This window comes from Eucyclogobius newberryi, unplaced genomic scaffold, assembly GCF_026437365.1.
Source record: "Eucyclogobius newberryi isolate DKJ021-1_F unplaced genomic scaffold, fEucNew1.0.hap1 SCAF_9, whole genome shotgun sequence".
In the NCBI taxonomy this organism is placed as follows: domain Eukaryota; kingdom Metazoa; phylum Chordata; class Actinopteri; order Gobiiformes; family Gobiidae; genus Eucyclogobius; species Eucyclogobius newberryi.
In genome coordinates, this window is record NW_027316532.1 from 24,273,491 (window position 1) to 24,290,586 (window position 17,096).

The following is a 17,096-nucleotide window of genomic DNA, read 5'->3' on the forward strand; positions in this document are numbered from 1 at the left end:
GAAACACCTAATCCTTTTCTTAACTCCCTCATCTATCCCTTTAATATTTTACAATAAATCTATCATATTTAAAGTAGAGTCTCCTGTTATTCTTCACCCAGTGCTTTACCCAACGTGTGACGTCAGGAGCCACACGTGACTGGATTACCACAGAATATAATTATTACAAACGACTGTATGATTTTTGTGTGAATATGGCTGTGAATTTGCATTTAACTTGGATGAAATCAAGTAGCAAGTGTGTATCTAGTGTGAAATACGTTCTTTTTTTTTATTTGAATGATTATAAGTCATGAACATTATAATATTTGAAAAGTAAAAATACCCTTTAAGAGTGCAGCTGACACAATGCAGTTAATGAGGATTGAACCTTAATATCACTGTGTGGCCTAATCAATCCAAACGGGTCTAATAATGTTATTGATGAAGTTCTTACCTCAGTTGCCCTCAGTGCCATAAAGTATTATAAATAGTTTGCATGTAACCTTAAGTGTTCCGCTGGTATGAAAGGGCACATACCGTAGTAGGAGTGTCACTGCAGTGGTCCCGGGGAGTGTAAGACGAGCCGGTGAAGGTGGGCAGGGCAGGTAAAGACTTCTGGAGACTCCTGAGCTCCTTTTACTTCGAGCTGGGGATTTGGGAAATGTGGAGTTGAGCGCGAGGGTGCAACTCCAAGGACACGAGCTCCAGCGGCGCCGCGGCCCGTTACGTTCACCTGAGAATCAGCAGCGTCTCATCAACTGCGGTACGCGCCGATGTATGAGAGCAAAGTATGTGTGTGTGAATACTGCATGTGCTTTTGAGAGGATATTTGTGAGGGCGACAACCTCAAATAGTAGTAAGAGTATGGGACAATGTGGGACGATCATGACATAGGCTTATAGATGACTGCTGTTAAAAAAGTCTCACTTAAAACATAGAGTTGAGTGTTAAAATGGCACAAAAAGTGTTTGTTTTGCTTAGTATTTTCGCGAGGAATGTTTAGCCTTTGTCTTGTTTTCCATTTTATACAATAATGGCATCAGCGAAAAGGTGGGACATTATTATTAAGTGGCACAAGAGGTAAAGAGAGACACCAAGTCCATATAGAACATGGGTTAGGGTTAAATAAAAGCCTCATATTTTTTTAATCAAATATATGCAAAACGTGTGCATTTTTTTTAAAGAAAGTGTGGATTTGGTTGACATTTCCTCAGTGTTTTACCCCGTGCGCTCTAGGCTCACTCAACTTTGCATTCGCGCTGTACAAATGGATGTTTGACTTTCTGCGTGAAGGAGCTAAAGAGCACGTTCTTCACAGATGTGCTCTCATCCAGAAGGAGGCCCGCAGCTGCAAACAACCGCACAACACCACGTCGTCAAATCTCAAGAGACTCTGGATTTGACGCACGGTGACGCGCGGAGCGGCCGCGGGGGCGTCGCGGAGGTGAAAGTGGAGGACAGAGAGGCCGCGCGCCCGCAGCAGCAGCAGCAGCAGCCGCCGCAGACGCACAAGCCGCGCGCCATGGCCCGGAGCCCCAAGTGCGCGCGGTGCCGCAACCACGGCGTCGTGTCGTGCCTGAAGGGACACAAGCGCTTCTGCCGCTGGAGGGACTGCCGCTGCGCCTGCTGCCTGCTCGTGGTGGAGAGGCAGCGCGTCATGGCCGCGCAGGTCGCGCTCAGGCGGCAACAGGCGGCGGAAGTGGCCAGGGCGCACGGACAGGTCAGTGGAAGGGGTCAGATATGTTTACTCTCAACAATGTATCAGAGAAAAGTATGGATTGTATTTTGTGGTTCCATTCGAATGTAAAGTGCGTTTAAATAAAATGTATTATTATCATTACATTTATCATTATTTTACCCATGAGTCATAAATGCGTGATATTGTTGGGGAAAAAATACAGAATTTATGTTTGGCTTTTGATAGTGTTGATGATTGTTTTCCCCAATATCCAGGACTATTATTTATGTTTGTCTCTAAAAGGACTAGATAAATGTGGTACTTTTTGTCAACCTGAACTGAATGGGCCTAATTGTGTCCCGCGCTGAAGTTGAAATGCAAATACGTCCCACCCAGCCTCTGACCACTCTTTTCTATATTCTTTATCTTTATAAACACTTGTCTCCACCCAGCCTCTGACCACTCTTTTCTATATTCTTTATCTTTATAAACACTTGTCTCCACCCAGCCTCTGACCACTCTTTTCTATATTCTTTATCTTTATAAACACTTGTCTCCACCCAGCCTCTGACCACTCTTTTCTATATTCTTTATCTTTATAAACACTTGTCTCCACCCAGCCTCTGACCACTCTTTTCTATATTCTTTATCTTTATAAACACTTGTCTCCACCCAGCCTCTGACCACTCTTTTCTATATTTTCTATCTTATAAACACTTGTCTCCACCCAGCCTCTGACCACTCTTTTCTATATTCTTTATCTTTATAAACACTTGTCTCCACCCAGCCTCTGACCACTCTTTTCTATATTCTTTATCTTTATAAACACTTGTCTCCACCCAGCCTCTGACCACTCTTTTCTATATTCTTTATCTGTATAAACACTTGTCTCTCTCTGTGTCAGGGTAAGCGGGTGGTCCGGTGCGCGGCCCCCGCGCGGAGGAGCGCGTATCAGCGCTACAGCCGAGCGGCCGAGCCCAGCAGCGCCGTGACCAAGAGCATCCTGCAGGGTAAAACTTCATCAACAGCTCTCATTAACTCTGACAGGCACACTCTGCTGCTCCTGATCACTGTCAAAATAATACTAATACTATAAACTGTTATGTTGTAGCAGAATGATTCATCTTGAAATAATAGCCATACATAAATTATCAACTAGGGCTCATAATGCTTAGGAAACCTATCCAAGAACTGCCCATTCAACCCACGCACATAAAGCATTAGGTTTGGCAATGTAATGTTTTAGAATACTCATCCATATGTTCAAAGTTGATGACATTCAAGTTCACTCTTGTTTTCATTTTGCTCATTACATTTGGCTAGTTCAAATTGAGCTTATCATTGTGGCTATATCAATAACGAATCAATATGCCAAAACGTTTGAAATTCAGCTCATAATAGAAATTAAAAAAAAAAAACAGGTCACATATATCTTTATCCAGGATGATATTTAAAGATCATTGTGTCTGGCATATATCTGGCATAAAGGTTATCCATGGGTTTTAGAATCTATAAAAAATAATACAATAAAAAAAGATATAAAAAAAAGACTCAGGTTATTAATGGACTTAATGTTACAAAGCAATCAAAATATTTTCTATAAATATAATAATTGCAATTCTCCACAGACACAGAACGATTTATAGAATGCCCCGCCCCTGACCCATCATTTATTCGCAGTGTCGATGGTTTAAACAACAACGTCAGCTAAAACCTGACCTGAGCACACACTGTCATTGTGCTAAATTAGAAAAACAAATGGTAACAAAGATGACAATATTTGTTTCAAGTCCACCCGCCGCTCTAGGCCCCAGTTGTTCACAAAGAACCCATTACAATAATCCATAACGCTCCTCTCACAAAGAGCTTGTTGGTCCGCTGCCCTGCTCTGCTCTTTGGATGTCATTACACACACACAACATGATGCGTATTAATATCTACTGGCTTGTGTTCAGAATCCTGCAAGTGCCATTGTTTTCTTTATAGACCTCTTAGCCTCACCGTGTAAAGCAATAATGACAGAGCTAACCAAGTGAGTAATTAAAATAATACACGGCAAAGCACTTAAGCCATTGATTTATTTACAGCCCTGCAAATTGAACCTAATATTGACAGAGGAAAAAACATATTGGGAAAAATACAAACCGTGAAAAGTTTTTAGATACATTTTAGTTTTCTCTGTTTGTTGCTACATGTTTTGAAAGATACTGTTGCAAAAGGAAGAAAGGAAATGTTACTTTCTTGAGCTTGTATCATGCCATTCCCTCATCAAAACTATAACTGGAGTTGTAGATTCAGCTTCATTTGTTTCAGTTCCTCACTCATTTGAAACATTCCCATATTCGTGACTGTAGAAAATCATGTGTATTTTTCCACTGTATAGATTATTTTGATTCCAAAACATTAAATGACAAAGAAAAGGTTCTCAAGAGCACGTTTAAAAGGCAAATAACAATACAAATAATGCAAAATATGTGTTCTTTAATTCAATGTACAGTGTAGAGCAAAACAAAAACAGATCTGAAATTAATAAAAACCCTCATTTAGAGTCATTTAGATCTATATTTAATTCATTTTGAAACATTAAATCCCAGATAGTCAGGCATTTGGTTAATTTTGTTAAACTTTTACACAATTTGATCACAATACAGTTTTGTCCCATCGTTTCTTCATCATGTGATCTCATTCCCAGGTCTCAAATCCTCTTCCCCTCCTTATGACGACGCCCCCTGCTGGTCCAAAGTGCACGTGCCTCTGTCCTTCCCCTGCCCCTCCGTCAGCGCCCGCATGAGGAAGAGGAGAACGTTTGCCGACAAAGAGCTGGAGAACGTGATGCTGGAGCGCGAATTACGACAGAACAATCTCCAAAACCATCTCCAGGACGTCCCATCATCATCATCATCATCATCATCATCATCATCATCATCATCATCATCATCATCATCATCATCTTCTTCACCTCACCCACGTCCTCCACCTTCTCCCATCCCCACCAACCTCCACTGCTGCGTTCTCACCAAGGAGTCCATCAACGAGCCCCGTTTTGTGCCTGTTTTCAAGTACAAACCGCTTTACGAATGTGATTTTCAGCTGTACCATTTGCTATACGGGAAATACAGGCCTTTTGGAGAGGCAAGCGACATTATAACGACACAACAAAGCACCAAAGACTTACATGAAAGGACAGAAAATAAGTATTATGCATCAAAAGAAGCAATAGAACCAGAACTAATGCATTTGACAGAGCAAAGACTGAAAAATCACTGCTTAACGCCAGATACAGATGGTGTTTCCGAGGACTCCAGTGGCTCTCAGCGCGGATCAGAGGTGGTCCAGGAGTGTTGTAGCGACAGCAGTGGTGGTTTATGTAGAGGAGGGGCCCCCGTGGACGCAGTGAAGGCCCCAGGCAGCACTTCAGTCCCAGGACGTCCAGCTGTGAAGCCATTACCGTTCTCAGTGGAGGCGTTGCTCAGGGCCTGATTCAGAAAACAGTAGAGTTACAGTAAGGCCGCACTTTCATGGTTTGGACGCATTATTGTGCTTATAATCTATATCTATTATGATTGAACTGTCGACAGATCATGGAAAAATAACTTACTTATTTCAGTATATGCAAATTGAAATATATTTTAAGCTTGAAATAAATACATCTCAATATAATACTGCTTCATATGGTCAGGGAAATTTCAGCTACTATTATTTTTATCCTTTATAAATTGCACTGCTTGTATTGTATAGATTTCCAGTCGCAAAAATGCAAATCATTGACTGTTTTTAGTATTTTTTAGCAACAACTTTTCCCCTTTTGTACTAAGCCTATAGTTTGCCATAGACAAGTGAGTCTTTGCAATGCCAAATAAGTATATTTTTGTATGCAGATTAAATGTTATTGTTCTGTTGGTCAGAAAATGCTTATTCTTCCCTGTCAGCATTGTGGTGTCTGTTTCCCCGACTCCAGCTTTGGCCCGTCACATCAAACATTTCTGATTCTTTTTCGAGGCCGAAGAAATATATACAGCATATCCATAAAACAAAAGGGGATGAAAAGGTTGAGCATTTTTTGAACTCACTTCACACTTGTGTTTTATGAAGAGCAGGCCGTCTCTGAGCTCAGGGCTGCAGTGTGTTGTGCTTGACCGGATTTAGTAAGAAGCATGTTTCTGGGGTTTTTTGTGTGCTTTTCTGGTCTAGCCAATAGATATAGTAGTGTAGTAGTGGGATAACACCTGAAGAATAGACCAAAACATGTCTGGATAGCACATTTAAAAAGTGCACTTTAAAGGAGACATGTTATTAAAAAAAATCCACCTGTTTTGCATGTTTGAGTAATCTTTATCCTCCTGCATTGATGACGCATTGCAACGATCCCCGTTTTCATTGACTCCTGGACTGTTTGTGCATTTTAAGATGGACAAACACAGTGACAGTATAAAAACATACTTTATTTTATGTACTTTCCATTTATTATTATTTTTCTTGATATGCTACAGGATTTGTCAGTTTTGCAAATCTATTTTGGCACAAATGGGGCTTTTATAAAGTTGTTTTGGATCAATATTGTGATCGAAAATGTCCAAAATCTAATATAATGATCCACGGTGTCATAGATTATAACTATAGAGCAGACACAAAAGGACAATGTCAATCAATCGCGTGTATTTATGTGGTTCTAGATGGTTCTTTAACCGCACTGAGCGTAGTAGTTGTGTAATCATTCATCCAGGAGTGATCCAGTGTAGAACGTGTTTTAAAAGTCGTCTGGACAATGATTTAAACTCAACTATCTCTGTTTCCATGGAGATGCTACTGCTTTGCCTGGAATGTTACACAGTGCGGCATTAAACTTTCCATAAAAACAAGCAGGTGGAGAGGCTACACTGCAGGGTATTTATATATTGATTGATTGATTGATTGATTTTTTCATTATTTTCTAAAGGTAAAAACATAGAATTTTTCCAACTTACACAACAAATAAGTTAATGCCAAACTATGGAAAACTCTTGGCAAAGCAATAACATCTCCATGGAAACAACCAGGAAGCAGATTGTCACATTATAATTATAAAGGGGATTTTATAAATGTGTTTTTATGTAGTTCCAAAACTGAAAGCAATGCAATACTCAAATATCTCCATGCCTTTCTTTTTAAATAAAGATCATATATTTTATTTATTCCATTTTCACCTGCTTCGTCGCTCTCCCGAGAGGCTCTTTGTCAGGCTGCAGTTTGTCATGACTATTGCACAAATTCAAATCTACGGATCAAATCTGCATTCACGTTAATATTTCATTCCGCCTCGCAGCTTTCCCCAACCCGAACACGTCTTATATCATTCACCGTCGGCGAGTGGGAGGATTCGGCATTGTTCTTCTTTTTTTAAACTTTGACTTTGTTTGATCACGTTCCACCCTCCGCGGCTCTTTTCCCAGCCCCGTGTGTCTGTGCGAAGTGCTCCGGCTGGTGGTGGTTATCCGTGAGAGATGAGGGTCAGATACGTTTGACAGCTCTGGACCTTGTGGCGTCAACACACGACCGATAGCGTCTTTGTTTGTCTGTATAAAGCCTGGCACATCTCGCACATCACACGGCTCGTCTTTCTCTTCCGCGAGCCAAGAGATCGACAGGGAGAGAGGTCCATAAAACACGCTATTGTGATTTATTGTTCTGTTTTTGCTGTGATACGTTTGAAAAGATGAAATGGTAAAAGGTCAGACGTGATGATGAAGCTCAAAATCAAGTGCACAGTCACAACTGCCAAACGCTGATAAAACATTGATTATTATATCATATTATATTGTTGTTCTTGTAAGATTAAAGCAAAATTGTGTATAGAATGAATGCTTGGATAGAAATACTGGCACACATGTAAATACACAGAATAATAGAAAACAAAAATAGACACACAGACACACTTTAGTTATATTTCTAATCTTAATGTTATATAATTTGACTTCCTGATAGTTAATCATGACATCATACTGGGAAAAAAACTCAGCTGTTCCATAGCAACAGTTTTGCTCGATACTCGCAGAGATTATTATTTGGCAAATAAAATATATAAAAGTACATTTATGTTGGTGAATTAATGTTTAAACGTCTTTAATATGGTGTTTTAGAACTTTTCAACTATTCCTTGCAGTAATCTTCTTCTTCGTCTTCTTCTTTCATCCTCTTCTTCCTTCCTCTACTCCTTGTAGTAATCTTCTTCCTTCTTCTTCTTTTATCTTCTTCTTCTTCTTTCGTCCTCTTCTTCCTACTTTTTCGTCTTCTTCTTCTTCTTCTTCTTCTTCTTCTTCTTCTTCTTCTTCTTCTTCTTCTTCTTCTTCTTCTTCTTCTTCTTCTTCTTCTTCTTCTTCTTCCTTTTCTTGTTTCTTCTTTCTTCCTCTTCCTCTCCTCCTCATTACCATTATTGTTATTATTATTATTTGCATTTGTGATCAGCCTTGGTCCAACAGCATTCAAACCTCTTCTGGCTACGAGAACGTGCAAATTGCTCTTTTCACTCCAATGCTGGTAAATCTGCATCAATCACAATGTGGTGATAATGACTTCTGTGAGGAATAACAATGCTGGATATAAATCAATTTCCTCCAGGCTAAAGCTAACAAAGCAGCTCGTTCATTATGTTTTCTACCTGCTCTGAAATGCCCCTCACGCATCAGCCGCCTCCTTATGTGCGCCCGATTAGTTCACACAGTTAGATTAGCCGTGTTCTCTGTGTCATATTTTAGGAAGGACTGAATGGATTGGTCATATTTTCAATGGAAAGAAATGCGAGGAGTGCTGTTTATGTCCTGTTCATGTCATGTTTACGTCCTGTTCATGTCATGTTTACGTCCTGTTTATGTCCTGTTTGCATCCTGTTTATGTCATGTTTACGTCCTGTTTACGTCCTGTTTACGTCCTGTTTATGTCCTGTTTATGTCCTGTTTACATCCTGTTTATGTCCTGTTTACGTCCTGTTTAGGTCCTGTTTACATCCTGTTTATGTCCTGTTTACGTCCTGTTTATGTCCTGTTTACATCCTGTTTATGTCCTGTTTACATCCTGTTTATGTCCTGTTTACATCCTGTTTATGTCCTGTTTACATCCTTTTTATGTCCTGTTTACACCCTGTTTATGTCCTGTTTACATCCTGTTTATGTCCTGTTTATATCTTGTTTATGTCCTGTTTACATCCTGTTTATGTCCTGTTTATATCTTGTTTACATCCTGTTTATGTCCTGTTTACATCCTGTTTATGTCCTGTTTACACCCTGTTTACGTCCTGTTTACATCTTGTTTACGTCCTGTTTACGTCCTGTTTATGTCCTGTTTACATCCTGTTTATGTCCTGTTTACATCCTGTTTATGTCCTGTTTACATCCTGTTTATGTCCTGTTTACACCCTGTTTTCGTCCAGTTTATGTCCTGTTTACAGCCTGTTTACATCATGTTTATTACTCATAAACTCGCCAACAAAGTCTCAACACGTTTAGGGATTTTATAACTATTGTTTTTCCACAGCGTTTTGTCACATTTCCATTATACCACATTTATCTAAACCCTCTCAGAGAACGGACAGCACTGCTCCAGGATATAAACAAAAAATAGAAAAATTAAATGTTGAACCAAGTATATCATGTCAATGTTTTAAATATTGGATCTGACCTTGGATATTATATTCCAAACAGATCATCTAAAAATGTCTAAATTCTTCACCATAAACAATTAATCAGGAAAAAGATGGCCCAACATATTTCAATAGTGTTTTGCTAAGTGCAGATTTGATATGTAACCTTTTATTTAAGTATAACAACTTACAAGAAACAAAGGTATGAAAAGAAAAGCCTCTTCTGCGTCGCAAAATCCTACAAAGTTTGTGTATAAAAACATCACATTTTCGTATCTGATTATTATCTTCCCAGACTTTAACACTCACATTTAAAAGCACAGTAAAATTAGAAAAAGTCAAGCTATCAAGCAACGAGTTCACAATGTCACCAATTAGTAAGAGTATAATCTGATATAATCATAAAGAATATAAAAAGCTTTTCATAACTTTAGTCTCTGTTTCCAGCACCTTTTCCCGGCACAGCTCAGCCACAAACAGGACCTCTCACTCCCACCTCTGCAACCGCTGCCTTCATTTCCCAAACCGCCTCGCTATGTTTACGCCACGGACTGTGCAAAGGGCGGACGTGCGCCGAAGAGCAATGACCATTCAGGGCTTTCGTTCTTTATTCGCGAAATGGCGTCCGGAGTTGCACGAGGTTCGTATCAAAGCTCGCCTCCTGCTGGACAGATCACAAGCGTTTACGATCAGGTGAAGAGCCTTTGATCGCGCCGCGCCAGAATGAGCCGGGCTAAAAGGGTGCAGCTTGGGCAAAGTTTATTTTCTTGGAATTCGTTAAAAGTTGGTGTAGGTTGAAGCTAGAAGCTAGAAGAAGTTTTTTTAAAGCACAAAATGCCTGCTTGCACAATATGTAACATGCCAAACTGTGGAGTAGGCGATGGACTACAACCAGGAAAGTTAAATAGTGCACCTTTATTACACTATTTAAACATATATCTAGAGTGGTGTGGATTTGTATTCTGATGTAAATGTAGAGCATTTTATCTTTCCTCGCACAACGTGATCAAAATTAAATTATCCCTTCTCGGTTAAAAGGGTAATTTGTATGTAGAACCTTTGTGGGTCATGACAAAGCTTGAAAATGACAAATTGAATCCTCAATTCTGAGGTTTCCATTAACAACTTTTGACTGTGTGTTGAACAAATCAAAAAACGTCTTTGTAAGTGACACTTTTTAAGCTTGAACTCAAGAAACCCGGCGTTTTCAAAGCATTTCAAACTCAACCGACATCAAATAAAATGCCAAACTCCTAATAAAAGTAGCAATTAATATACCAACTCAAGACCAGTTTAAGTCTGGAGATCACTTTCATCACAGACTTCCTCTCATCTGCAGCCTTTGGCCCGACCTATCTTCGCAGCGCTGACAGACACGGTCGTTACAGCGCTGGCAGGGCATCTTCTATTTATTCCAACAAAGTATCTGCAACATTGAGTATCGGAGCTCCGGCCAAGGCATTTGAGGTGCGTGCCAAGTCAACCGGACTCCCCGCGGTCACACCCCTGACTCGGACTGCCCTTCCCCGGTATTGCCCCTGCGTTCTGTGGAAAGACGGCAGGCCTTTTCCCCCGCGCCGTGGTGTGGAGTTACGGCGCACGGCGATACAAGTGTCTGATGTTTCACAGGGCAACAATACAAGCATCTTCAGTATGGAATGGCCCTGGTTAGCACACCATCATACCAGAGCTCCATCTCCACTTTAAATATAGATGTACAGCCTTCACTGTGGATGTACGGTAGGACTACGTGTTATTATAGAGAGAGATTTGTGTGGGATTTTAATGTTGTACTTCTTTATTTTCAATTCAATCTATTCTTGTAACGGACAATATCCCAACAACAGTTGCCTCGACGGGCGACAATGAAAAACAGATTAAACAGGCACTGCCTGGTGGTGGAGTGGTTAAGGCACAGCACACGTATGCCAGGCTCCAGGTGCAGTGTCGTGAATGCGATTCCTGACTCCGAAAACTCTCTCTCCTCCCCCATTTCACACTGTACTTTCCTGTCAATAACGCCTACAGCCTACGTTAAATAAAGAAAAGATAAATAGATCAAACAAATTATGTCCTTAGACCCTCCTTCTCATCAAGGAAAAACTACAAAACCCTTTGGGAGAACCACAGTGAAGGAAAGATTCTAACAGGCTGACGCGCTTCAATTTGCAGATAAACTGTGGAGCAGGAAGCACTCAGGAGGAGAGTGGGTGATTCATCTGTCACGGCAGTTCATCCAGGCAGATTAAGATCCGTTCATCCAGAGCAGAGAGCTTTCCTCCAGGCGGTTGAGGAGCGTCTGGATCTACGATAGGTCAGCGTCAGCAGTGTCTGGAACAGTAGCAGTCCCAGAGGGGAGAGGAAAAGGAGAGAAAGATATGAACAGTAATGAACAGGCAACAGATGAACTAAAACATCAAATATTGTGGATAGAATAAGTAGTCAGAGGTAGAGGATCGTGCTCAAGCTGCCGTACTTCCCCCAGCACAGTTAGTTGCTCCTAGGGCAGCGTCGTTTATTATTTTTGTTCCTAACTGGCCTGACCATAAGTGATTTCAAAGAGGAACGTTTTAAGCCTGGTCTTAAATGAAGAGACTGTGTCGGCCTCTTTAACATGGACAGGAGCTGATTCCATAACACCGGAGCTTGGTAGTTAAATGCTCTACCTTCTACTGAGAGTCTCGCCGACTTTTAGAGCCTAGTCCAATGACCTCAGATATTTCAGGATTAAGAAGCAGATAATTAAGTGTCATCCAGGTTTTTATATCCTTCACACAAGCTCTAAGTGTGTGTGAGTGGAAATGTTTCTGCAGCTAAACTTAGTGTATGTCTGTCTCTCTCTGTCTGTCTGGTTACTCCCCTCAGAGAGATTATACATTTTCCAGTCCAGGAATTGTACCCACATGCGCCAAAGAACCTATACGTTTTAATGTTTACATGTCTTGGAATTATATTACAAAGACCCTGTGTAATGTTTCAGTCCATCAATGGGCGACGGGTGATTCTGTGCAAATGGTCTCTCACTCCAGCCTCCTCCCATGACCACTCACACATGTACATATGTAAGGTGAGCGATACATCGTGCCCAAGGACACAACAACAGAATGCAGTTCAGGCGCAGATGGATTCAAACCATCCACACTGTGTTTATATGACATCCACCACCACGCGCCCAGAAATATGACAAGCACATCTGAGGAATCCACTTTGTCTTTGAGGAACACAAGTTTGCTTTCACTGAGGAAACTTCACATTTTTGCTGTTATGATTATGACCTTTATCTTTCTCACACGATTGTCGATGCGGTGTCAGAACTTTGCCACAGAGGTGAGTCGCAGAGGTCACAATTGATTTGGCATTTAGCTCCAGTCTAACGATGGAGCAGAATTTAATTTTGCAAACTTTTCAAAGCTGCTCTGTCTCTGCAGCGACCTCATTGATTATGCAACAGTTTGAAGGACAATATCTTATGTCAGGATAATATTGGACTTAGAACAGACCAAAAATGTGGACAGAAGCAAAACTTTATTTCAAATACCAAGAACTACAATAGGGAGATAAACAAACAAACAAACAAACAAAAAGGTAAATTTAGCATTATATACACCCTTATATATCATGGATATCATGTTTAACTTATGCCATATACTATCTGTAACTCTTTGTTTTTTTTGTGTTTTTTTTCAAGAGATTGAGATATCTGACAAATTACCGTATTTTCTGGACTATAAGTCGCACTGGAGTATAAGTCGCACCAGCCAAAAAATGCATAATAGAGAAGAGAAAAACATAAGGAGTATGAAATGCTGTGGCAAGTGTGAAAATAACAAATTATATCACATATAAGTCGCTCCGGAGTATAAGTATATAAGTATAACTATAAGTATAAGTCGCACCCCGCCTAATGACCGGAGAAATGTTGATGTAAATCTAGCTTATTTGAATTTACTGTGATCATTCAAATATATTCCAAAATAAAGGAATACTTATAGATTTTTTCGCATATATTCCAAGGTTGTGCAGTTGCTTGTTCTTCAACACTATACACCGTGCTGCTCCTGTCGGTGTGAAGCCTGCGAGCCAGTGTGTGCTCTTGTGGTCAGCTTTGGTGTCTAATATTGCAGAGTGAGTTCTTCGTGGGCCAAACTCCTCCATGTGCGGGTAACTGGATCGGCGCGCAGCTGCAGCAGTGGGCACCCTCCGCGGTCCCCAGCAGCCCCATGCGGAAAAAACCCAAATAGTACGGGACGGGGGAGAGGAACGAGAACCCTACACTGGCTGTTTCAAAGATGTTTTTAAAGCTGTGCGATTGGGAGCGACCGCGGCAGCCTTGGTTACGCTGTGTGTGTGTGTGTGTGTGTGTGTGTGTGTTTGTGTGTGTGTGTAAGTTTTCTGTCAGAGGCCACAGAGGACTGTTGTTGGGTCTGCTTGTGTCCACGAGAGAGTTATTATAAATGAAAGAGAGTTATTATGAATGAAAGAGAGTTATTATGAATGAAAAGGAACAACAACAATGAAAAAATGTATTTCAATTGAAGCCTATGGAGCAGTCTCGATGTTCGAATCAAAAATTCAAATTGTATCCAAGTTTTTAAATGAAATGTAAAATATTCTATGCTACAAAAATATGACAAGGCAGAACAATAAATGCTTTTTTTTTTTTTTAATTGGACTTTATTTATTTATTTATTATTGTTGCTGTGTTTATGATTGAAAAGTTGGAGCAATAAATGCTTTTTTTATGGAAAAGGGCAAATAATAAGTTTGCACTTCTTTCTGCTCCTTTTCATTCACACATCCATTCATTAATTTTCTACTGCTTGTTTCCGTTAGGAGTCATGGCTGACTGGAGCCTATCCCAGTGACTTTGGGCCTTAGGCGGGGCACACCCTGGACAGGGATCAGCTCGTCGCACGGTCAACACAGAGACATAGTCACACGGACAACCATTCACTCTCACATTCATTTACTACGGCCAATTTAGAGTCGCCATTTTTGCCTAACACAGGCATGTCTTTGGACGGTGGGAGGAAGCCGGAGAACCCGGAGAGAACCCACGGTAACACGGGGAGAACATGCAGACTCCACCCAGAGAGATCATGTGATGTTGGTCTGGCCCGGGAATCGAACCGCTCTGCCACCGCGCACCCTAAATTGATTCACACAATTTTATGTAAAAACTAAATTGAAGAAATAAAGAAAAAATCTGTATTATATTTCTCCTAAATTGATTAAAGAACTTAAAAAACGTAGGGGTATTATCGTTTAATTAATAATTAATTGAACAATGAAGACATCAAATACATCCCATCAGCATCTACATTACCTTCAGTCATGTCGTGTCATGGTGTAGAACCTTTCTTTTTTTTGCAAACCTCATTTTAGCTTTTCTCTTAGTTTCCCCAAAAATGCTTACAACTAAATTCTGTTCAGATGCATTCACTTGACAACTACGGGAAATACAGGCATTTGCTTCTTTTAAATCCACGCTTCATGGATCTTTGTGCGTAAATGAGTACAACCATTCAGGTGATCATCGGAAGTGATTTATTTATTTATGCTTTTAATGCATGTTTTTCCTGTTTGAATTGCCTTGTGTACGGACTGTGCTCTACAAATAAACTTGCCTTTATGCTTACCAAACAGGTGGATGTCAGTGAGCTGGACAAACAACTCCAAGGCACTGTTCACGGTATCAATTAAAAAGTATTTATATGTACAAGACTATAAGAGCGTGTAAAGAGAGTGGCCTCGCCTTCTATGTAAAACAACCCCATAAAGTAGGCCAAATGAATGACAAACAAGTTTAAAAGGGCATTAAATATTGATCAACATTTAGTAAAGAAGAACTGGCATTAGTAATACATCTTATGAATCCAGTGTCAGTGTCCAAGTGTCTGTGCTTTTAAAAGTACCACTCTATTTTTTTCTATGTCTCTTGTTTAGTGTTTTATGTTATTTAAGTGTTTTATTTATGATTGCATGACATTTTTACACCCTTGAAAAAGAGGTTTTCATCTCAATGGAATTTTTACCTGGTTTAATAAAAGTACATAAATAAAAACAGTCAAGAAAATGGCCACAATAAATTATCAACTGAACCACAGACTATGAACGTTGATGTGATCCTGCAGCAATTCAATTATTAACATGAAAGTGGGTGAGAATAGTTATTAGAATAGAAAATTATTGCAGAATATATACTTTGAAAGTCGAGTTTGTTCCATGACATAAAGTTGAACGTTATGGAGATTGTCTAAATCACACTTTAACTTCCCAACATGGCCCGAAAGATGTTATTTTCCATTTCAATCGCTACAGTTTTGTTGAACCATACATTTTTGTCCTCGTGTGAACAAACCTGAATGCCCCTTATTCCCCGAGATTGATCAGATTTTGTATGCATCTGAAAAGTATTCAAACTTTTTAACTGAAACTTTCTTCCATTTGCATTGGCAGACAATGTGTGTGCCCTGCACTTTGCCATCTGTCCAAACTGAAACAGCATTTTCCCACATCCCACATCCCAAATCCTATTCATTTACATAGACTCAGTGCTTCTTCGGTCTCATCTGCTGTAAAACAACGGACACACGGCTGCAAACACAGCAGCACAGGGCAGGAGCGGAATAGACTGGCCGCTTCCACCCGATGCGAAGATTTAGCATATAAATGTATTGTAATATGGCGTGTAAATGTCAGCGGCTTCCAGACGGTTGAGACTGCCAGGATTTACTCCGCGAAAACCTCGACGTAACCTTCTCGCACTCGGCCCGAACATGTCCTCGTGTCGTATGGAAAAGTGCAAAAAGGTGGAAGGTGCAAAGTTCAGGTACGGCGCGCGACCGCGGGTGGTATTAAAAACAGTTAACACTATCCGAACATCAGCGCCGTGTTTGCTCAGCTTGTTTAAACTTTATGCCATTGAAAACGCTGAAAAGCCAAAAGCCAAACAATCCCTCCGACCACATTCTGACTCTTGGTAATCAAATCCTTTTTGATGTTTTTCGTGTTCCTCTGTGTAAACCACCTCTACGGTTACATGTTGGCACCCGTTTCTGTTTAAATGGTTTGCTAAGCCTCCCAATTAAATTCCGAAGTTCCAAAGTAAAAAAAAAAAAAAAAAAAAGACTTTGCATCGTCATAAACCACATTACTCAGAAAATAACTTACAGTATGTGCAAGAAGTACTTTAATACATAATGAAACAGAGTTAAATCACACACAGCAGCAACAAAATATTACAAAAAAATCCCTTAAAGTTATATGGACCTGAGATCTTCTACCCAGACTTCTGAAAATGACACATCAGCAGAAAGGGCAAGAACCTGACCTCTGAGGAAAGTAAATGAGACTAAAAACAATAGCTGCTAGTTTTAAAGTTGAGACACATCTTAAGGAAGGATACTGAATGAGTCTGGTGAAAGTGTGCGGACTTTTGAAGGAGTTGCTCTTGATTTGCGTGTACATTTTTTACACAATTTGACACAATTCTGTCCAATCCAACACTGTATTTTTCAAATTATGACACAATGTTGAGATTGTCCCTGTGGTACATAATGACCATAGTTTTTCATCAGTCAAGTTGCAGTATGTGAAGAAAATTTGACGAGTAAAAAGGTAGCAGAGGCAACAGGACTCATCAAAAAGCGGCAGTCCATCAAAAATGCAGAGAATATTTGAACGTATGCATTTTTTTGACGGTTTAAACAATCATTCACCAAAAGAAACGTGTTGTGACGTGTAATTAATTGCAAAATCATGAATATTGTACGATTTGAATGGATTTTGGCCCTTGTTTTCAATCTGGTTGCTACGTAACAG

General features: G+C 40.1%; 1 protein-coding gene across 2 annotated transcripts; it reads left to right on the top strand.

The window, feature by feature from the left end:
- The first annotated feature begins 1,300 nt into the window (after positions 1–1,300).
- On the top strand, positions 1,301–6,167 carry LOC140353895 (uncharacterized). 2 transcript variants are annotated; one of them, XM_072438668.1, is made up of 3 exons: positions 1,301–1,702; positions 2,565–2,670; positions 4,353–6,167. In XM_072438668.1, exons 1-3 carry the CDS (start codon positions 1,301–1,303, stop codon positions 5,138–5,140), a joined length of 1,296 nt encoding a protein of 431 aa, XP_072294769.1. In that variant the 3' UTR covers positions 5,141–6,167. The 2 variants fall into 2 exon arrangements, with proteins under 2 accessions (XP_072294769.1, XP_072294770.1); XM_072438669.1 differs by having other exon boundaries at positions 2,571–2,670.
- The last annotated feature ends 10,929 nt before the right edge of the window (positions 6,168–17,096 follow it).

Bases quoted from the DNA above. Each gene is read 5' to 3' on its own strand.
- LOC140353895 (XM_072438668.1), top strand. From the start codon at position 1,301: ATGTGCTCTCATCCAGAAGGAGGCCCGCAGCTGCAAACAACCGCACAA. The intron at 1,703-2,564 runs GTCAGTGGAAGG...TCTCTGTGTCAG, and splicing joins TGGCCAGGGCGCACGGACAG to GGTAAGCGGGTGGTCCGGTG. The intron at 2,671-4,352 runs GTAAAACTTCAT...TCTCATTCCCAG, and splicing joins GACCAAGAGCATCCTGCAGG to GTCTCAAATCCTCTTCCCCT.